The sequence below is a fragment of the Rhinopithecus roxellana genome, chromosome 3, assembly GCF_007565055.1.
Source record: "Rhinopithecus roxellana isolate Shanxi Qingling chromosome 3, ASM756505v1, whole genome shotgun sequence".
Taxonomy (NCBI): domain Eukaryota; kingdom Metazoa; phylum Chordata; class Mammalia; order Primates; family Cercopithecidae; genus Rhinopithecus; species Rhinopithecus roxellana.
The window spans coordinates 6,466,254-6,489,449 of record NC_044551.1 but is presented as its reverse complement, the minus strand read 5'-3'; the positions used below and the strand labels follow the sequence as shown (position 1 = coordinate 6,489,449).

Genomic DNA, 23,196 nt, shown 5'->3' with positions numbered 1-23,196 from the left:
CCATCCACCTTATTTCCTGAATAAGAAAATCAATTCCTTAAAATCTTGTATTGCTTTATATCTTTGTTCTATCACCCACCAGTTCCCTTTACTACAGGCGAAAACAAGGAACACAATAAGGAAATAATGGAAAGAGTCGAATAAGAATTAAATTCATTTTGGTTCAGTCCAAATAGTGCTGAAGTGCTTGAGTATGAATGCTGAGTTCCGACCCAGTATCTCCTCTTGAGAGATGAAAGTAATTCTCTCTCAAGGAACTTCTGAGAGTTAAGAACAACCAACAACCACAAAAATGATTTCCTGTGAATTCATCTGTAATAAACCATCTAAAGGGAAAGTTCTCTACTTGAGAGTTCTTCCAGTCAGTTTTAGCACAAGGCATAAAAGGTGACTTTGAGAGAACCAATTATTGTGGTATGCTAAAAGCAACATAAATTGACAAAGTGTATGAATTCTCTGTCTCAACTCACTATGCACTGGGTGAGTGCTTTCCTACAAAGACATAATGTTCCATTACTCAAGGGATGAAAAAGTGAGATCAGAAATTAAATTTTGCAGCACTAAACATAACCTTGGCTAGTATTTATAGACACAGCATAGTGCACAGAGGAAGCTTATTATTATTTGTTTTTTATTTTCCAATATGGTGGAACCAATTTGCCCTGGTTTGCTTGGGACTTTCTAGGATTTAGCACTGAAAATCCCCGAGTCCCCAAAACTCTTGAGTCCTGGTTAAACCAAGATGATTGGCAATCGTATTTCTCAAATCAAGTTAGTCCTATTTCTAGGTATAACTACAAAGTAATTTTCAGGGTTCCAAAAACTCCTTCAGCAAGAAAAGCACCTTTACCACCATGAAATACAGCATTTGAGAAGAGATAAGTAAAATTATATTCATAAGATGATTGAAAAGCCTCCCTTATTGGAGGCTTATTGGATAGACATAGTTGTTCATACATCACATGGCAACAACAAGACAGCCCCAGACTTCTTCTTCCTTGCTTCAGAGGGATGGGCTACAATATAAACCACTTCACTGCATCCCAATAATTGCTGTCATGGCAGAAGCTATGAGCATTATAGGAGGACATAGTGGAATACACCTGGAAAGGTTGAGAAACACTTCCCATAGGAGTGATAGCGAAACTGAAATATTAAAACAAACAAATACATTCTTAGTGTAGTGGTAGAAGTCACTAAACAAAGCCATATGCTGAGAGGGACAGCTGGGCAAGCTGGGCAGGTGATTTTGTTTGTTTGTTTTTGTTTTGTTTTGTTTCGTTTTGTATCGTGCAACTTAAAACAGCAGACATTGCTGAGGAAAGGAGGAGCTCCAGAGTGGCAGGAGGAAAGACAACAAGAAAGAGACCAATGAGACAGGGCGTGTTGGCTCATGCCTTGTAATACCAGCACTTTGGGAGGCCGAGGAGGGTGGATCACGAGGTCAGGAGATGGAGACCATCCTGGCTAACACGGTGAAATCCCGTCTCTACTAAGAATACAAAAAATTAGCCAGGTGTGGTGGCGGGCGCCTGTAGTCCCAGCTACTCGGGAGGCTGAGGCAGGAGAATGGCGTGAACCTGGGAGGCGGAGCTTACAGCGAGCCCAGATCGCACCACTGCACTCCAGTCTGGGAGACACAGCCAGACTCCATCTCAAAAAAAAAAAAAAAAAGAGATCAATGAATGCACCAGAAGAGGCATAGTTGGTTCCTCCAGGACAAACTTTACCCTTTTATCACACTTGTCTTGATTTCCTCTGGGGAAAATTTAGTCTACTGAGCCATTTCCCCTTAAGCTTAAAGTACCCAAATGCCCTTACCATTTACAAGGGATCTTCAAAAAGTTTATGGAAAATAAGTGTTATGAAAAAGCTATGTATAGACTTCAACATTTTTTTGCACCAAACCAAACTCATACTAACTTGTTTAACATGTTTGAACAAGGTCTAGTTTGAGGCACTAAGAAGGATAAGACATTAATTTTTTTAAAGCCCCTATAGAAGCAACATGAATTCTGCTAAAATTGAAGCAAGAACAATCATTAAATTTTTAGTAAAGGTTGGGTGGAAGAATGGTGAAATCATTGTGGCTTTATGAAAATTTTATGGGGACAATGTCCCAAAGAAACCAGCAGTTTACAAATGGATAACTCTTTTTAAGAAGGAAAAAGACAATTTGAAGATAAGGCACAAGATGATGTTGGAGATGAACAGCAGACCATCCACATCAGTTGGCAAGAAAAAAATTAATCTTGTTTGTCCTAATTGAAGGAGATCAACGATTAACAACAGAAACAATAGCCAACACCATAGACATCTCAATGGCTACCTCTTGGTAGCCATTGGACCAGTCAAGAGCAAAGGTCATGGCAAAAGTGAACTAAGAGCAGAAGTCATGGCAACAGGTTTTGAGGATGCCCAAGGCGTTTTGTTTGTTGACTTTCTGGAGGGCCAAAGAACAATAACAACTGCTTATTATGAGAGTGTTTTGAGAAAGCCAAAATTTTAGCACAAAAACATCTGGAAATACTTCACCAAATAGTCCTTCTCCATTACAACAATGGTCCTAACTCATTCTCTCATCAAATAAGGCAATATTGTAAGAGTCTAAATGCGAAATCATTAGGCATTCACCTTGCAGTCCTGTTATGATCTCCTGACTACTTTGATCTCGTAATCTTAAAAAAAGCTTTAAAAGGCACCCATTTTAGTTAATAATGTAAAAAAGATTGCATTAACATGGTTAGATTTCCAGGAATCTTAATTCTTTAGGGATGAACTAAATGGCTGATATCATAGCTTACAAAAGTTTATTGAATTTGATGAAGTTTATGTTGAGAAATGAATTTTATATTTTTTATTTTTATCTCTTAATCCCATATTTCCATGAACGTTTTCAAGTCTTCTCTCATATATTTATTAAACTCAATTCACCCTTCAATGCTCCTCTGGGTATCTCCATTTTCAAAAACGCTTCCTCTGTCTTTGTAATTATTCCTGGCCTTCATCTTCCCATGCTTCCAAACTCCTCACTATCTGTGTCACATATTTATGAGTTTCATCACATTTGATCTCCAGTATTTTAAAACTATTATTCATTAGGCCAACAATATTTTTTGAACTCTTACTATGTGCTAGGCACTGTTCCAGGTACTGCTACAGGTACTGCTAAAAAGTAGCAAATAAGTCAGAAATGATCCCTGGTCTCCTGGAGAATATAGTGCTTTAAAAAGAAAGAAGAAAGAAACAAAAAACAGAAACAAGAGTATAACCAATTAAAGGTACAGACCATGTCTATATAGACATCAGTTGTATCCTCTACTACAGTGTCAAAAAAAAAAAAAAAAAAAAAAAAAAAAAAAAAAGCTGTGGTACATATTAGGCAATTAATAGATATTTGTTGACAATTAATTAAAACATTAGTGGAATTGTTCATATTAGGAAATAAAAGCAGTGTAAGAGGAAAGGTATTAAACATAGAGGTTATAAAAGGGTCCCATTAAAATGTGATGATAAAAGTAACCATCTCTCACTGGATAGTCCTAGTGATGACATGGATGTGGAAGTTAAAGGCGGGGTTGGGGTGGGGGATGGAACTAGTTTGGAAAATACTCTTTATGGTGAATATATATACATATTTTCTCTTTACCAAACTCAATAGGGTAGTGAACACATATTATTCAAAGAGAACAAGAAAGATCTGATTTTACATTCTGTTTTACCTTGGTGACCTCCTGCAGTTATTTTCTTTGACTCTCAACTTGCTCATCTTTAAAATGGGGGGATGCAGGGGAAATATGCTGATGTCTCCTGGTTTGCCTCCTTCTCCCTTCTCTACACAGCTCTGTCTTAGGAGGCTGAGTGTCTGGTTTGCATCAACAGACTCTGAGGCTCTGGATTCTGATCGGGTTCAGCCAATGGGGAGTCAGCAGGAGACAGCCGGTGGGAGTGTTGGTCATTTCCTTCTACCGTAGACTCCATTTTCAACAGCTTTTTCAGTAGATTCTGTTTTTCATGGCCTTGACCCTTCTGGCTAGAAATTCTCACTAGTTCTCTGCTGTTTATATTCCCAGGGTACTCTACTCGCCCTCTGTGTTTCCACTAACACTGCTCATGGTAAATAGTCTCTTTATTAAATTCTCTACAAATTACCCAGTTTGACCATGCCCTCTTTTCCTGTTAATACAGAAGGCAATCATAATTACTTCTTGCTAGTGTAAACATTAATTTAAACCAGTGAAGTGTCTAGCACAGCCCTAGTATAAAGTAAGTCTCAGATAAGCACAACTTTCACACTCTCCTTCTCCTTCTACTCTGGCCTTCTTAAAGACATGATAAAGACATGATATTCATCTATGGTACTAGGGAATTTGTGTTTAGTGTGACTTTTAAGAGTTTAATAAGCTTCTATGTGAAGAGGCTTTTGTTACTATAAAGGAAAACTATTTTTTATGTAGGGTTCATTACCTAATAAATCAAGAAAATGCATGTTCCAAAAATCATGACTATATAAAGTGTACTTCAACTATAATTGTTTGAACTAGAATTAAATGAGTACTTTATAATGATATGCTATCCTTCTTTAAGAAATACATATATACTCAGACTATAAACAAGCTAAAGGAACAGATAGAAAAAAAATAAGTTGTGAGTGGTCATATTTATTTGACACAGATAATGCTTTGTGGACAAAATATTGCCTACAAAAATTTGTTTTAAGAATGACTAATAATCCTAACTCAAGTTTCTTATGAGTTTTGTGCCAAGAAGATTAAATGAAAATGTGCTGTGACAGAATGGCTATTGAGAAATGACGGAGTCGTTTTTGTTTTTTGGGTTTTTATTTTTTTGTTTTTTTTTTTCTGTAGGGAGTTCATGGAAGAATGAAAGATATTCCCTTTCTGCAGTAATGATGACCAGGCTTCTGATCCTTCTGTCCAGGAAGACTTACCTTCCTGATGTAGCTAAGAGCCAGAAAGAGAAGCAAACCACTATGAATGGTATGCTGGAGGGAATTTCCCATATACATCTTTGTTACTAAAGGTTTAGCTCCATGTAAATAATTAAACTGTATTTCTCAAGGAGAAAATTAATCAGCAGATGTACTGTGATTAAAGAGGTGCCCTATGAGGTTGATAGAACCCTGAAACCAGGAAGGTGGTGAGATTTATGGTTTTCAGAAGCAGAGGCCGGGGCTCATCAGAATGCACAGCCTCTGAAGTGGTAGAGCCTCCATGGTGATGCTTGCCTGGATGCGGTAGGTTGCAACAGTGGTCACATTCTCCATATCTTCCTGTATCCAAGTTTTTTTTTAATGTGATTTTGAAGCTTCTTCCATCAAGAATTGAAGTCTATTGTTCCATCTTTTGAATCTGAGCTGAGTTATGACGTCTTCTGGCCAATATAATACAGCAGAAATTTTGCTATGCTGGTTCTGAATCTAGGCTCTAAGAGGCCTTGCATGTCTCTGATTTTTCTCATGTAACCTTACAAAGCTGCCATGTATGCAAACCTGAGATACCCTGCTGGAAGATCAGAGACATATATAACTGTTCCTGTCCTATTCCCCAGCCAACAGCCAGACAATCTGCAAGAAGCAGAGCTGTTTTGCTGACTTCTAGCTGTCAACATGATACAAATCAAGGCAGAAAGAGCTGCTCGGGAAAGCCCAGGCCCAATTGTCAACCCACAGAATCATGAACTAAAAACGTGGTTGTTTAAATTACTAAGTTTTGAGGTTGCTTGTTGCATAGCAAAACTAACTGATACACTATGTGCCTGTGGTCTTTGGACTTCCATCAGGATCTCTGTGGCTTAGCTTTGCATGAGGAGAATGGAGCTACCTGCATGCAAATGAGCCACGTTGACCTAAAAAGAGCCATATTAGCAACCATCAAAGATGAGAGAGATACCTGGCATCTACCATTTTCCCATCCAGCCTATGCTTCGGGGTTCTTATGCCATCTAAGGAGAAAGAAAAGACAAACTCCTATGTTACTTCTGCCAAATCAGTTGATACTGGATTTTATGACCATCTTAACATGTGGATAGTAGCGTTAAATTTAATTTTAATTAGCAAAAATAATAAAACTTTGGTTCTATAGCTTAATTAATATGTTGAAATTTTTAAATAATAAAATTTAAAATATTTTCCAACACCTTATTTGAAGAAGAAAGTATAATCAATTATCCTTAGATCTTATACCCTGTTTCTCAACCAGCAAAGGAGAGATAACTATCAGATTGCATATCTTTCTGAATGAGGTATTTGACTTATACTTTAATGTTTGGTAATTTTAATGATTTCTTAGTAAAAGTACGGTCAAGTTATGAGACAGCAAATAAGTGCCCACATCCAAAGTAGTGATTGTTGAAATATTATATATTTACAAAGAACTCTGGACTGGAAGTCACATGAATTGTATATCAGTTCTGTTTCTGATGATAATTAGTGTGATGCTATGTGAGTCATTACTCACCTTTGGGTCTTTATTTCTTTATCTGCAAATTAAGAAAGAAGAACAAAATGATCTTTAGGTTCCTTTGAAGATCTTCTAGTCTATGTCTCTCATTCTACATTTATAATCAGATGATCTTTTTGAACATATTTAGGGGTACAATGTACTTTCCCAGAGAGTATCATTGATCTGATTACTCTTTCCTATAAGTCTTTAAAGCAGTTACTGATAAGAGTGGATAGGCAGCTAATCAGGCACTGTTCTGCCACTGATGTCTTTTATTATTGTCACGTTACCAATTTATCTATCTGGTCTCCAGAATTAGTTTGTAGTCCCCTTAAGGATGAAGACGGTGTCTTGTCTTTTTGACCCTCCTCATTTTAAATTATAATAGATAAACCTAACGATAATGAAAATAGGTGATACACTTAAAATTTGATTATATTAGTAAATTGCAATATACTCTCAAAATAGTTGTCTTTTTCCAATATTTGTAACAGCACTGGGTGACTTGTGGGGCTTTAGGTAGGTTATTTCACTTTTCTGGGATCTAATTTTGTACTCAGAAAATGGAAGAAATAAGCTACATGATCTGTAAGATCCCTTCTTAGTGTACTAGTCTTTTTAAAAGGCTATGGAAGGGCCAGGTGCGGTGGCTCATGCCTGTAATCCCAGTACTTTGGAAGGCCGAGGCAGGAGGATCACTTGAGGCCAGGAGTTTGAGACCAGCCTGGTCAACACCGTGAAAACCTGTTTGTAACAGAATTTGTGATTTTCACCTGGGCACATGTCCACTCAGAATAAAGATCACATTTTTCAGCCTCCTTTGTAAAAGATATGGTCATAAGATTAAGTTTAAGGAACTGGCATATAAGAGCAGTGGTATACATAAAGTGTTGGAGAAATGCCCTTCACCTTTCCTCCTTCCTGCTAGTTGGAATGTGGATGTAAGAGCTGGAGCTCAAGCAGCCATTTAATGACCTTAGGAATGAAATTCGTGGATGGTGACCTGATTTCAAGCAAAGCTACTGTGCTCCTGCTCTGATTTTAGATAGTCAGCTTCAGTCCACTTTTCTTGGTTTATCTGACTCCTGACTAGATTTTTTTTTCCTCTTTGCACACCTTAAATTCTCAACTAAGGCACTATAAACAGGACAGAATTAAGTCCCCCCCAACGTTTTTTTTAAAAACTCCAGCTTTAAACTAAATTTTCATGGGTTCTTCCACAAATAAAAGACATACTAAAAAATCTGAAGATGTATATAATTTTAGTGAAATGTTGAGAAGGCATAACCTTCTCAAAGAATAGTAATTTTGTAAGGTAAATATTTATAATGTTTAAATATGTTCTATATCAGACTGAGAATTTCAGAGAATTTCAGAAAGTGATGATAGTACAAAAAACACAGTAAGTATTATTAAATGCCAAACAATTATATACATTTAAATGTCAGGATTATTTTGCTGGCATTTCTCTTGAAAACAATTTTTAAAGAGATGCATCTTTAGATACATCTTAATTTTTAAAATTGCAGAAGCTGTACTTCTAATAAGGTGCTACTGTGTTACATATTGATATTGGATTTCCTTTTAACTTTCCATTTTGTTATTAGCTAATTTACATGAAACTTCTCTAAGTATCAAACAACTCTCAACTATGAGGTTTATATTTTTAAATGTATGTCTTTTTTTTTTTTTTTTTTTTTTTTTTTTCAGATGGGGGTGTCTCACTATGTTGCCTAGGCTGGCCTCGAATTTCTCGGTTCAAATGATCCTGCAGACTCAGCCTTTAGGGTAACTATAACTGCAGGCACACTCCACCACACCTGGCTTAAATGTATTTTCTGAATAGTTATAAAAACTAATTACCTAGGTGATGTTGCATTACATTCTCACTAGTTGCAAGATTAGAAGACAGATTATAGAGTTGTTAAATAATACAATCAACTAAAATTATGGAAATATTGAATATGGTAGGTTCCCAATATGAGACTGTTGCATTATTGAGTCCACACCATGACACTTTTGAAGCTTGCATCTTTGGAAAAGTGTTACGCATAGATTCGTTTAAGACAGTGTTTCTCAGATTATGGCAAAGGAACCACTTGCATCAGAATTTCTGGGGTGTTTATTTAAATTGCTAATTTCCAGACCTCTCAAAAGATGTAGTGAATCAATCTCTACCTGTGGCTTAAAAATTTTAACTTTAACCTCCGTCTCAACAGATTTTCAAGTACATTTAAGTTTTAGAACCTCTGTTCTACTGCTACAACGAAGTTCAAAGCTGATTCCAGTTATTCCTTTCATACATCCATGCCAATATCACAATCATTCCTTTTTCACTCTGTCTCCATTATAATTTTGACTTCATGCCAAGGCAGGGCTCATTTGCTGGATGATCAACATTTACTTTTAAGTAGAGAGGGCTGTTTCTAGATAGTTACAGAGCACATGGATAGTCAAACCTATCAGTCAACTGACAGGAAAAGGGTAAGCCTAACGAAAGTACAGTCCTAGATTTCAAAACCATTTTTTCAACTAATCTGGGAGGAGTATAGTTGTAATATAAGGAATGACTTTGTGTTAAAGAAAGGACAGGATAACTTGATAGAGGTCTCCCATCTCATTCTGTGAGACGGGGTTCCAGTGATGAATGTGTTCATTTTACGTGGCTTGCTCTGGGTAAATAACCCAGTGCCCTCTCAGTTCTGCAGCCCGCGGCCAGCGGCTGTGTGTGCGCACGAATGACGGCGGAAGGTGCCTGGGGGAGGGCTTGGGGAGGGGCTGCCCAGTGCTATCGCGCCCTTGGCACTTCCTAAGAGACTCAGCCTTTTCTCTGCAGCTGCCGCTTGAAGACTCTACGTTTTCCCTCTAGAGGAAAGAAGCCCTCCATCGAAATCAGCTGTCTTCTCCACGTCCCTCCTTTTTCTCTCCGCCAGACGCCACTCCTACCCCTTCTATTGTGTTGTGCCTTTTCATTTTAGCCCCGCTTCCTACGTAGAGCCCTAACCTCCTTTGTAGCGAGGTCACTTGAGAATTTCCGAACCTCGAGTTGTAATGGAGCTGTATGGAAAGGTAAGCAGGCGAAGGGAGTTCCTTAGGGGTGCTTAGCCAGAAATCTCGCTTTCACGCACTTTGGTGTGCGGGTTGTGTGTGTGACTGTGTACGCGCGCGCGCGACTTCTCAATGCAATTATGCGGATAAACCACTTTCCTTATGTGTGTACCATTCATCGTCTTTCTCCCCCACGTTTGCTGAATGAGACTGTAAAACTGCCCCACTCTGCCTAAGGAAACGTAGAAACTTTCCCGATTCAGATAGGGAGGGGGTAGGGCGGAGAGTCCCAGAGACCAGCTCTGGCTTCGTTTGCATTGGAAATTAGCACAAGGTAGTGTTGTTTCCTAATCAGGAAATCACAGTCTACTCCCGAAGGCGATAGTTAGCAAAGAAAAATCTCCAGCTGAGATAAGCTGGGGTCACATTCGCCTGCCCCTGGCGAGGAAAAGGGCAGGGGAGACTGGGAGAGGTAACCCAGGAGCTTTTCGAAAGGAGTAGGGAGGCTCCGCGGCCGAGCCGGACTGGCGGATCGAGCCTGTTTAAGAGTTTGCTTGCTTGCCGGGAGGTGTAGTTCACCGCTCGCCTGTTTGCTGGGAAGCCCCGCAGGGTGAGACTACAGCTCCCAGGAGCGCACGGGGCTCCCCGGCAGTACGCGTGTGCGGCGCCAGGAGAGGACAGCTCCGGTGCTGATGTTGGAGCCGGTTAGCGAACCCCAAGAGTGCTGAGTGTGGAGCGGGGAGCGCGCGGACTGTGCACGCTTGACCGGAAGCCCGGACCAGTGCTGTCCTAGCCAGAGAGAAAGGACATTTGTCAACAATGAGACACGAAGCGCCCATGCAGGTGGGTCCATAAAGAAAGAGTGGCCTCGGGAGGAATTGAAAGAGATGCTTTTCCCCTTGCTCCGCGCACAAACAGTTCAATGTAAGGGAAGGTCTAGGCGGCCACCCGCGGAGATGCGGCTCTGTGACAAGACCCTGGGAACAGAGTTGGGTTTCTTTGCGCTCTGTGTGGCTGTGATTGGGGCTGTCTTGATGAGGGATCGGGCTATTCGCAATCTGTCTAGGCTCTGTAATGAGGATAAGAGTGTTTGTCTAAAATGAAAACCCAAGCAAACAAAAGTCAGAGGAGCATGCAATCTCGTGTTGGCATTGATCTCCTCTCTTGGCATCCGGGGTTTGAGATCGCGGTGAAAACTCACGGATTTAAGGCAGATAGATCAGATTCGGGGTTGAAGGCTCCCCACTGGAGTCGGCATAGAGCGAATTCCGCTTGGTTAAGGGCGCATTAAAGAAAGAGAAGCCAATGTTAGGCTCCTCAAAGTCCCGTTTCTTCAGTTAGGCTCCCAGTATCAGCAGAAAATAGCAAACACATCGGGGCTTGGCATATCCCTGAGCTATGCCAGCATCACTGTCCACACAACTGGTTTACTCTGTTTTGGAGACAGCCCCCTCTGAGCTTTCTTGTGTTATGTGCCCATTTGTTCTCCGATTTCCCATTTCAGTCACATTCTTAGGTTTGTCTCCTTTGAGAAATGCAAAGGACTCCGGTGCAGAAGTAACCTCTGCTTAAACATCTTGCTTAAGTTTTGTTTTTAAGTAAAGATGAGTGATAATTCTCGTCTCTATGTACTACCAGTTAACGTTAAACATCAGCTTGTGTATATTAATCAAACAGTGATCCTACTGTGTAACAGAAAGGCATTTTATGAATGGGATTGAGAGGAGAATAGAAAACATCATTTGGAATGTGCTCTCTCCTGAGAACCCACCTCTGTTGCCAAACCCAACAGTATAAATATTTGACATTAATTCGGGCTTCAGCATTTCTAACTGGTTTCTTCATGAACCAAGGACTTTAACCATATGCTTCGATTTACTTTTAATTTATTTTATGGGTTATGTATATTAAGAAACCCTTACTGGACTGTTAAATGAAAAATCTATGGAATTTAATTGTTTGTTGGGGGATTATATAAGGGAAGTCCTCAAATTACCTATGAGTTATTGAAAATTTGATTTGTGCCAGGGAACAGTGGCCCCTTTGTGTGTCTTCTAATACCTCTATTTGTGACTTAGCTTTTCATTATAGACCTGATGTGAAAAGAATCTGAACAGACAATAAAGGTACAGGCTGTTGCAATCAAGATATATTGGTTTATGATAATTTTCTATTACTGGAGATACTGCCAGGAGCCAACTGGCTAAATTAATCATATGTGATTATAAGTAAACATTAATTGCAGACTTTAAAAGTAGATCATTACACTTCACTATGTATATGTATATGAAAACATGTACATCTTAAATTTACACAATAAAAAAGATTTCCAAGAATTTTTGAAAAATAAAGTAGATTGTTAATAAAATCAACTCTATATATGCACTGATATTTTTCAATCAAAATAAATTATGAAAAATGTAACCACACTATATATTAATTTTGCTTTCCTACAGGAGTTGCTTAGAATATTCAGAAAGGTCATTAAAATATTACAGAACTGTATTAATATTTTAGGAAATAGTTAAAATTATTTTTTATGTTCACCAACTATGTAGTAGGCACTGTGATTTTCTATTTTAGTCAAAACTTTAATGAAGAACTAAAATAAAAATTAGGTAAAATGAAATTAATTTGTTTGTGGATGGAGTTATTGTCATATTTATCATGTATTTTTAAATCATTGGAATAAGTTTTTGAAATTTAAAATTTCCAAATGCTGTCATGAGTAATGTACGTTTTAGGAAATCAAAGACTTTTTTGGCATATTTAATTAAAGCACATACATTAATTCAATTTAACTAATAAATTGTTGTTATGAACCCATCTCCATTATTATCGATTTTCAAAAATATGTAATAATAGATAGGATAAAAACTATAAGCTTACTCTGAATATTTTAAAGTAACAATGTTTCAGCACTGATATTTCTGAATGGTAATCACATTTCATGTGACTTTGATATATGACAATTCAATAAGATAAATAGTTGACTTTTTTTTCATTTAAAGACTGAACCACATCATCATTTTAAATGTATGTCCCAAATATTTTTTTACTTAGGTCTGTAGAAGATGACTCACAAGCAAAACCTCATTTTATGGTTTCATAAAATAAGAGATTTCTTCTCTGCTTTTAAAAATATTTAGTTCATTTGTTGATGTGAAACAAAATGAGCTTTTTAATGTATTTGCTTATTTCCCAATTTACTTCTTATATTTTCTTAAAGAAGCCTTTTAAAAATCATGTAAGGTCTTTTAAAAAGCATTTGATGTATCTATATAAATAACTTGGTGTTCTGTTCAAGGTAGTTATCTTTGATATGTGCATATTTTATGAAGCGTATTTCTTTCTGAATTGAGGGAAAATGAGGGTTAATTGTTTTTTATAGTAATTACTAAAATAATATACAATGATAATCTCTGACATCTTTATTTCCTTTCTAACCTAAATAACCAGGAATAGCATTGGTAAGTGTCCCAAGTGATAGGCTTAGCACTCTAATGCAGGAGCTGGTCATTTGTGTCTTCTCATTCAGTGTATACATAAATCCTGAGGGCCAAATGAGATGAGAAATAACAGTTCTCATAACTTGAGGACAAGACTCTGGTTAACAAATTGTCATTTGATTCAGGAGCCACATTGAACAAATTCTAGTTTATACAGTGCCTTGCCTGTGCCAAGCCCCGTGACTTAGATTTCATTTTATTTGTGTGTATGTATAAAACAATTTCTATATGTATAAATAATATATAACAATCATATGTGTGTTTGGATATATTTTACAAAAATATTTACAAATATATTTAAAAATCCTAGCGGTCACTCTTACCCTAATTATAGGCGTAATCACTTGAACTTATTAAAACTAAATAACTTTCCTACTAGGATAGAGTAAAATTTCTGTCAGATCTCTCTGTCTAGAAAACCCATGTTCTTTCCTCTATTACTTTTGATACCGCAAGAAGATATAAATTGGTGGTGTAAAGAATGAGATAGCTATTCATATAATTTGAGTCATTCATTTGGTTCAGAAGAAAGGAAAATTGGCCCTGTCTTCTTTTTATAAAATAAACTTGCATAAACTAAACTGAATATTTGAAAAGGGCCAATGTTTTAAAAATGGCTTACTTCTATGTATTATAATTTCTGGCAGGTTCACATACTCTCTTACAGGACCAAAGTGGAATTCATTGTCTCTGACTAAATGCTTACTTTTCCATTTTGTTATCCACAAGCTTTTGGGGTCACTTCATAAATGCAGTCTTCTAACTATTGAGGAAAATTCAAAGAAATATATCTACCCAAAGCATGGGGCAGAGTGCCAAAAAAATTGTTTGACTAAAGATGAGGAGGATTGAAGAAGGACTATAGATGTAGGCTGAAGATGAAGTGGAGCTAAAAACCATTAGTTATATATTAAAGTTAGCCATGCTGTACACAAAATCAAATTGCAAAGAATTAAAGTCTAAATATCACTGTTTTATTTGGCTATGGAAAGTACATGGCATTTTTGTACTTCATTATTGTTGAATTCCTAATTATATCCATCCTCAGTGATCATCCCTCTATCTTTCTGAGAAATAGACATGTATTCCTCATCCTTTACAGAAACAGAAAATCCATAATTGACTTTAGAGAAATGAGAAATTCTTCCTTGCTCCATATGGGTTAATTGCTCAAGTATCCACTTTTCTTCTGTAAAACAAAGTGGAGGATAGCAAGGAAACTTAACCTATAGCAAAAATTCACTTTTGTGGTATAAGAGTGTTTTTCTATTGAAACTGCAAATTTATCATAATTTTCTGCCACCATTCTAAGCTTATACTGGAATTGGAAAATCCTTTCTTCACCATGATATTCCAGGAAGGAAATGTATGTTTATGCTGAAGAATAGGTTTCTTGAAACTACTCTTGCCCACTCAACTCGCTAAGTACAAGCAGCTGGGCCACCTCAAAAAAAAGTTCTTATATAGATTAAAGGTTTTCCAACTGTTTTCTCCTTTTTTAAATTAATGTGGCTCAGAGGTTCTGTGGGAATCATCTTAGTAGGTCAGTCTATTACCAAGGATACTACAGCCTGTGAAGATTAAATCTTTGAGAATTATTCAGAATTACATAGATCTTTAGCATTTTTCATTCATTAGTTATAGTTTTTTTGATAGTTTATATACATTGAAATGTACAAATCTTAAGTGAACAATTTAATGAATTTTGACAAATGTATAAATCTGTGTAACACACACCACTATAAAGATATAGAACATTTCTAATCACCCCGAGTGTTCCTTCATGGTTTTTCCTAATCTACCTATGCAGTAAACTTTTTTGGTGAGACTTGAATTTGAGATCCCTGGGTTCTCCTGGACAGACTGACCAATCACGGCTTAGCTGTGGGATTTTCCTGTGTCTCCTCTCTCACTCAGCCCTGCAGAATGACTTAACCATAAAAGAGTTTGATTTGTTCTAGAACTTTATATAGTTCTGTAGAACATGCAGTATGAACATACTGTGGAACAAAAAAATATGTTCTCGTTGAGTCTGGCTTGTTTTGTTCAGCATAATGCATATGAGATTCATCCATGTTGTTGCATGTTTCCATAATTCATTCCATTTTATTACTGAATATGATACTTTTAAAATCAATTTACTATACTTTTAAAATTCATTATCCTGTTTGTGAACTTGGAGGTAATTTCTAGTTTGGGGATACTATGAATAAGGCTATAAATGTTTTTTCTATTGTTCTTTTTTATGATAATATCTTTTCACTTCTCTTGGGTAAATACCTAAAAGTAAAATTTCTGGGATAAATGTTTTTACTATTGTTCTTTTTTATGATATATTAAGCTTTATAAGAAACAATCAAATCTTTTGCCAAAGTGGGAGGACCCGCAATTCTCACCAGCAATGTATGAGAGAGTTTTAGTGGCTCCACATCTTCAACAACATGTAATGTCAATGGTCTTTTTAGTTTTGGCCACTTTAATGAGTGTTTTCTGGTATCTCATTATGATTTAAATTTGAATTGTCCTAATGATGAATGGTTTTTAGTGTATTTTTATGTGCTTATTGGCCATTTATATATCTTCCCTTGTGAGTAGTGTATTCTAACCTTTTATCCATCTGGGGGATTTGTTTTTATTGTTTAGTTGCAAGAGATCTTTCATCTTCAATTTAGTCCTTTGTCAAGTCAGATAGATATACAAATAAAAGTTTCTCCCATTTGGTGGCCTATATATTCATATTCTAAATAGTGCCTTTTTGGTGAGGATTTTTTGAATTTTGATGAAATTTAGATTAATTAATTATAGGTGGGGTCTGTATCCAGCCTGATCCGTTTGTCCTGACTCTGTGTCCCGAGGCCTTGCTATATTTATTTCTAGTTTTTTTAAGATTCCATAAAAATTTCAACATAAACTATCATTATTTGCAAATAGAGATAGTTTATTTCTTCCTTTCTAAAGACTTTCTTTTTTTCCGCATATCTTATTGAATAAAATAGAACAACGAGTACAATATCGAGTAGATGTGACGACAGCGGACATCTTTATCTTGTTCCCCATTTTAGGAGGGAAGGCCTTCCTTTTTTTTATTATTAAGTGTGAAGCTAGCTATAGGGTTTTGTTACTATGTTTTTATGTTTTGGTATAGATATTATTTATTATATTGAACAAATCTGATTTCTCATTTGATGGGAAAATTTGTTTTTAATATAAAAGGGTGTTGAATATTGTCAAATGCTTGTTATGCATCTGTTGATGTGATTGTGTGCTTTATCTACTTTAGTTTGTCGGATTATGTAGATTGATTTTTTTAGCTAAACTGGCATTCCTTAGATAAACCCTATTGGTCATGATATATTGTCCTTTCTGTATATAGCTGGATTAAGCTTGATTATATTTTGTTAAGTATTTTTTTTTGCATTAGTCATGATGGATATTGGGCTATGATTTTCTCTTAATGCCTTCATGAAGTTATAGTATTGGAATTATGATTATAAAACAAGCTAAGAAGTATTCTTTGTCCCTCAGTTTTCTGAATATTTTTGTTGCATAAGATTAGTATATGTTGGTTTGTTAAATGTCTAATAGAGTTCACCAATGAAGCCAGTGGAGCCTGGAATTTTCTTTCTGAAAGTTTTAAATAAGAGTTTTAATTTGTAAAGATTTCCTTGATATACCAATATCTCTGTTATCTATCTATCTCCCTTAAGTACATTGTATTAGGCAGAATAGCATCCCTCCCAAAATTCTCCATGGCCTAACCCTGTAACTTGTGAATAAGTTCCATTTCATAACAGAATGGACTCTGCAGGTGTAATTAATATTATAAACTTTAAAACAGGGAGATTAACCTGCATTATCAGGTTGGTCCAATCTAATTACAAGACCTCCTAAAAGTAGAGAACTTTCTCTCATTGAAGTCAGAGTGATGTGGTAGAAGAGGTCAATTTCAAAACATGAAAAGAATTGTTGGGGTGAAGATGAAAAAGGCTGTGTGTCAAGGAAGTAGGGACCTCAGTCCTACAACCACCAGCAACTGGATTATGCTGACAATCTGAATGAGTTTGGAAGTGGAATCTTTCCTAGACCTTCCAGATCAAAGCCCATTCCAGCCAACACACTGATTTTAGCTGGGTGGAACTGAGCAGAGTGAGCAGAGGACCTAGCTGAGATTTCTGGCTCAGAAAACAGTAAATAGGTGTGGTTTTAAATATCCATTATAGCTGCAATAGAAAACTAAATATGCATATAAAAATTTTTCTATTTCATTGTGAGTCAGTTTTGGTAAATTTTGTTTTTCACCTCATTTTTCCAATTTATTAACACAAAATTGTTAAAAATATTTTTATTACCTTTTAAATATCTCTAGGATCTGTAGTGATATCCCCTTTCTTTCCTATTACTGATCATCTGAGTTTTCTCCCTCTCTCTCATGCCTGTCTTACTAAACGTTTGTATCAGTATTAATGTCAACTTTTACCTCTGTTAATTTTGTTTAGTTTGTATTTTGTTGATTTTAGCTGTTTTTTAAAAAAACTATATTACTTAGTAGAACCTTTTCTTCATTTAGATTCTTAAAGTATAAATTTAGTTCATTTATTTATTTATTTATTTATTTATTTATTTATTTATTTATTTATTTATTTATGTATAAGGCAGAGTCTCACTCTGCTGCCCAGCTGGAGTGCAATGGCTGGATCTCAGCTCACTGCAATCTCTACCTCCTGGGTTCAAGCGATTCTCCTGCCTTAGCCTCCCGAGTAGCTGGGATCACAGGCGCCTGCCACCACAACCAGCTAATTTTTGCATTTTTAATAGAGACACAGGGTTTCAACATGTTGGCCAGGCTGGTTTTGAACTCCTGGCCTCAAATGATCTACCTGCCTCAGGCTCTCAAAGTACTGGGATTACAGGTGTGAACCATGGCACCTGGCAGGTCACTGATTTTAAATATTTCTTTTCTTCTAATAAATATAAGCATTAGAAATCATAAATTTCCCTGTAAGTGCTCCTTAAGCTAACAGGCACACATTTCTGAATGTAGTATTTACATTATATTTTATTTCAAACAATTTGGCACTTATGTTTTTGTTTAATCTATGTGTTTAAAAGTATGTTTATTTTCCAAATACTTGAGTATTTTTACAGATATTTTATTGATACTGATGACTAGTTAAATTCTATTGCTACTATGGAAGATATTCTTTAAGATTTTAATCTTCTAAAATTGTTGACTTGTTTTTAGTTCAGCATGTGGTCTGACTTTATGATCCAATGTGTGCTTGTGTGTGCTGTAGTTGTGCAGGGTAGTAGTCTCTTGGGTTATGGCATTGTGTGGTGTTGCTAAGACCTTTTATATCCTTATCAATTTTTGGTCTATTTATTCTATCAATTACTGAGAAAGGTTTTCAAATCTCCAGCTATTATTGTCAATTTGCCTATTTATCCTTTTAGTTCTTTTGAGTTTTTTCATATATTTTGAGACTCTGTTATTAGATATACACACGTATTTTTAAATGTGTCTGCCTCAGTAATTTTTCCTTTTATATTATGAAATGTCCCACTTCATCTCCAGCAATACTCTTTGGCTTAAAGTCTATCTTGTCTGATATTAATAGAGAATGCAGACACTCTTGCTTTCTTAATAGTATTTTCATGGTATATATATATAATTTTATAATTCTATGTTCAACTTGTATGTGTCTTCATATTTAAAGTGTGAATCTTGTGGTCAATATAGAGTTGGGCTTTTCATTTTTTTCCAGTTTGAAAAATCACTGCCTTTTTCTTGGTCCATTTTCATATATTGCAATTATCATTATGATTGAATTTAAGTCTACCATTTTGTTGTTTTTTATTTATTCTGTTTCTCTTTCTTTCTCTGTTTCTTTTTTATATTCTTTTTTGCTTAATTAAATATTTTTAGGTATTTCAATTCCTGCGTTGGCTTTTCTTTTCTTTTTCTTTTTTTTTGAGATGGAGTTTTGCCCTTGTTGCTCAGGCTGGAGTGCAGTGACACGATCCTAGCTCACTGCAACCTCTGCCTCCCGGGTTCAAGCTATTCTCCTGCGTCAGCTTTCTGAGTAGCTGAAATTACAGGCATGTGCCACCACACCCAGCTAATTTTTGTATTTTTAGTAGAGACAGGGTTTCAGCATGTTGGCCAGGCTGATCTCGAACTCCTGACCTCAGGTGATCCACCTGCCTCGGCCTCCCAAAGTGCTGGGATTACAGGTGTGAGCCACTGTGCCCAGCCCTCTGTGTTGGCTTTTCAACTGTATATCTTTGTGTATTTTTGGTGTTTATCCTAAGGATTACAATATGCATATTTAACTTATTATATAGTCTACTTAGAGTTAATATTGTATTACTTGTCATAAAATATAGTAATTTTGCTATGATATAATTTCATTTACCTCATTCTTTGTGAAATTGTTGTCACATGTTACATCTACATTTATTATAAATCCCCAATAAAGTTTTATACTTTTAGCTTTCAACAGCAATATGTATTTTTTAGATTAAAAGTGAAAAAATGTATATTTATTTATGTTTGCCTTTCACCTATGTACCATTTCTGGTGCTCTTCTTACTTATCTGAGTGTCTATCTAGTGTCAAGTTTCTTCAGCCTGAACAACCTCCTTTAGCATTTCCTACAGTATGGCTTTGCTGGCATTTCATTCTCTTAGTTTTTGTTCATCTGATACTGGTTTTTAAAAATGTTGCCCTCATTTTTGAATAAGAGTTTTGACTGCATATAAAATTTCTTGTTGATTTTTTCCAGTAATTTAAATATGGTGTTTTATTGTCTGCTGATCTCCTTTATGATGGGAGTTCAGCTGTTCTTCATATTGTTGTGCCCTTGTGTGTAATGTCATTTTTTTCATCTGACTGTTTTCAAGATTTTCTATTTAACTTTCAGTTTAAACAATTTGACTATAATGTGCCTAGATGTCATTTTATTTATATTTAGTCAGATTGGGGAATTGGATAAGCTTTTCAGATACATAAATTTATATTTTTCACCTAATTGGAAATATATTTAGCCATTACATCTTTAAGTATTTTTTCATCTGATTATTCTCTTCTTTTTCCTTTTGATATTGCCATTTACATGTATGGTAGAATTGATATCATCCCACAAGTAACTGAGGCTTGGTTCATTAAAAAATTTTTTCTTTGTGTTTGTCAGATTATATGATTTATATTGATTTATTTCAAGTTCAACGACTCTTTCCTCTGTCATCTTCAGTCTTTTGTTAAGCTTGTCCAGGAATTGTTCATTTTAGTTATTGTACTTTTCCTTTTAGGCTCAATAGTGGCTCTTTTTACACTAGAAACTTGTTTCCAAGTGAGGATATATATTAATCTTGGGATGAGGTGCTGAGTATTGAAAGAGGTTAATAAGATTAATTTATAGTAGTGTGTAGAAACTAAGGAAGCACAGTAATTAACTGAGCTTCTTATAGAAAAGGGGATAGAGAAATGTAAATAATAATATTAGTGCTTTGATTATCTTTTAGAGATATTTTTGGAAAGATACTTATGTTTACATTTTCATTTCTATCATTTAATTATATTTCTATTGAGCATTGTTCCTGTGATACTATACCTTTTCTTTGTGTTTTTCAAATTAAATTGTGAGCTTTAAGATACTTTTTGAAATTTTAACAAGTTGCAAAATTGTAAAAATAAAATAACTTTAACAATTACTTTATTTTGCCAACTTATGTATTCCTTAATGGTGTCAACTCTGCAGAAACAAAATGCCTTTTCCAACACCAACATGTTTCAGATTGGTTTGAAGTGTGCTGTCAGTTCTGTTGAGACAATGAAGTATTTTTGCATTCACTAAACAATGAAGCAATAGGAGTAAGTATTCTAGGTCTTCAGTCCTCTAGTGAATGGTGAAAAGAAAGGATCAGTAGTTCCCTGCCGCACTTTCCAGCAAGCTGGTTGGCTTGGGGATAGTATTAGTAACTTAGGTCGAGCGACCTTCAAAAAACCACATGTTATGCCTCCTTGGCCTCCTACCCGAGAAAAACATGGAATCATAGCCACTTAGCTCCTACACTCTTAGCGTATTATGTCTGGCTACCTGAATCATAATCTAACAGTAAGAGGTAAGGCCATCAGCCTCTCATCACTTGTCTGCTGCCACTTGTTTAACTCTAGCTCATCAAAGATCAATGGGCGTTACTTGCTAGCCACCAAGTGGCTTGGATGATAGAGAAACTTACAAGCCAACACTGATGAATAATTTCAGTTCAAGTGGCCATAGCTCAAGGGATACTAAAGAGCATGAAGAACTGATATGTTTACCAACTGGCAAATTATGACTCTCCTATGACTCTCACCTATGGGTCATAGCTTTAATAGAAGATAGTTTTTCTTTAGAGTGTTTGATCCACTGAACACCTGTCTGAGTGGCAGGACTGATGAAAAAGAATAACAGAAACACAGCACACCTGTGATGTGAACATTCTTTTATGAATGTACATGGGTGGGTTTATTCTTTGTAGTAAATAATAGTAGCAGTAGCTTTTGAGTGAAAGGCAGGGATGATTAAGACTATGAAAGTGGCTTTGTAAGTCATCCTAATTGATACAGTTATACAATTTGGAAACAAAAACATGTAGATTGTGAATACACCAGGTTTTTCATAGATAATCCAGATATTCCTTTGTCTCATAAGTGCATGGACAACAAGGTGCTTGTTCCTACACATGACCTACCTTGATGGATGAAATAAGGGCAGCAAGATATCAAGATCTAGAACCAATATTTATAGCAAATCTCAGGAGGAATTTTTCAATGGCTCATTATTTTAATGTTTTGATACTTTTTAAATGTTTAGTGTTTTAAAAAATGTTTAATGATGAAAACTTATTGGGAAACAAATGTATTTATATTAACATGTAGGCTTTTTTTAATTCCCCAGTGGGAATTTTTAGAGTACCTTACTAGATATTTTTAGGAGAGGTTTTCCTTATACCACATAGCACTGAGTATGTCCATTCTGTTTACTCTTTCTCTTCAGGAAGAGGTATTGTTGTAAGAGCTATTCCTCATTTTGTGGTCTCCATTTGGACACAGGTCTCCTTTAGGTGTCAATGCTTTCTAATGGACTGAGGGGAAAGTAAAGCCCAATTGTGTTTATTTTTAAAAATGACTGATGGAGAAAGTCAAGGCCACCTTCCACAGAGTTCAGCAGAGCAGAGTTGCATAGCTTTGAGAACATATTTACCGCTTCCTACTAGGTTGTCCCTCCTCAAAGTCTAGTAGGGTGCTTGCAGTGAGTTATATCACTGGTCCTTAGAAGGTTCTGGCTTTTACCAGGGCAGAGATAATTGATGAAACACATTTCTCAGAATTCAGCTTGTCTGGGCAGACTGGGCATTGTAGGGTATAGACCCTTCTCTGCAAGAGTCAACATCATGATGGTGAGATCTGCTGAACTATATCACCAAGAGGGGTATCTGGTGAAGACAGCAGCTGGTGGAGAGCTCTAGGATCATATTTCCATGTTCCCAGGGATCTTGGCCTAAATGTCAGATTACTCAGTCACCTCATAGTATATCCCAGAGGCCTTGACAACATATATCTATCCTGGCTTCCATATGAACGTTTGTTAATCCAATGATTTCTAAACCTGACTGATGAAAAGAACATATGAAGTGTTTTAAAAAATGACAGATTTCTGGCCTCACTCTAAATATTCTAACTCTGCAGAATTTGAATGGAGTTCTGCATGTCTGAGAATTTTGGATATAGTGTACCCTAAAAGGATTTCATTTTGTATTCCCAAATAAAAATGTATCCAACTGGAGAGAACAGGTATTTGAAAACACGATGTCTGATGTTTGTTGCTGCCAAGAAATGATGAGAAACCTGTATATTTTATATCCATGAGAAAAGTTTTGAAGGATTCTTTACATTTTGTTGCTAAGAGAGAGGCCCTTTCATTTTTACAAATTGACATCTGTATATAGAAAGTGTGAATGTCAAGACTGTTTGATGAGGTTTTTTTTTTTTTTTTTGTTTTAAACTTCTTTTGTTTTATCTAAGTTGTATAAGGGGAAGATGGTTGCTTGGCTATTGGGAGGCATGTGGGGTTTGGACTTTCAACCAGTTCTCTTGTTTGCATGCCCCAGCCACAACTAGGGTGACTCACTAC

General features: G+C 36.1%; 1 protein-coding gene across 2 annotated transcripts in view; it reads left to right on the top strand.

Moving 5' to 3' along the window:
• Positions 1–9,307: 9,307 nt before the first annotated feature.
• RAB3C (RAB3C, member RAS oncogene family) overlaps positions 9,308–23,196 on the top strand; it is a 296,500-nt gene continuing 282,611 nt past the window's right edge. The window contains exon 1 of one of the 2 annotated variants that reach the window (XM_030927983.1): positions 9,308–9,533. In XM_030927983.1, coding sequence (XP_030783843.1) covers positions 9,516–9,533 — 18 coding nt within the window. In that variant the 5' untranslated portion in view covers positions 9,308–9,515. Of the gene's footprint in view, positions 9,534–10,162; positions 10,356–23,196 lie in introns of those variants that run through there. The other variant, XM_030927982.1, reaches the window with a different exon arrangement.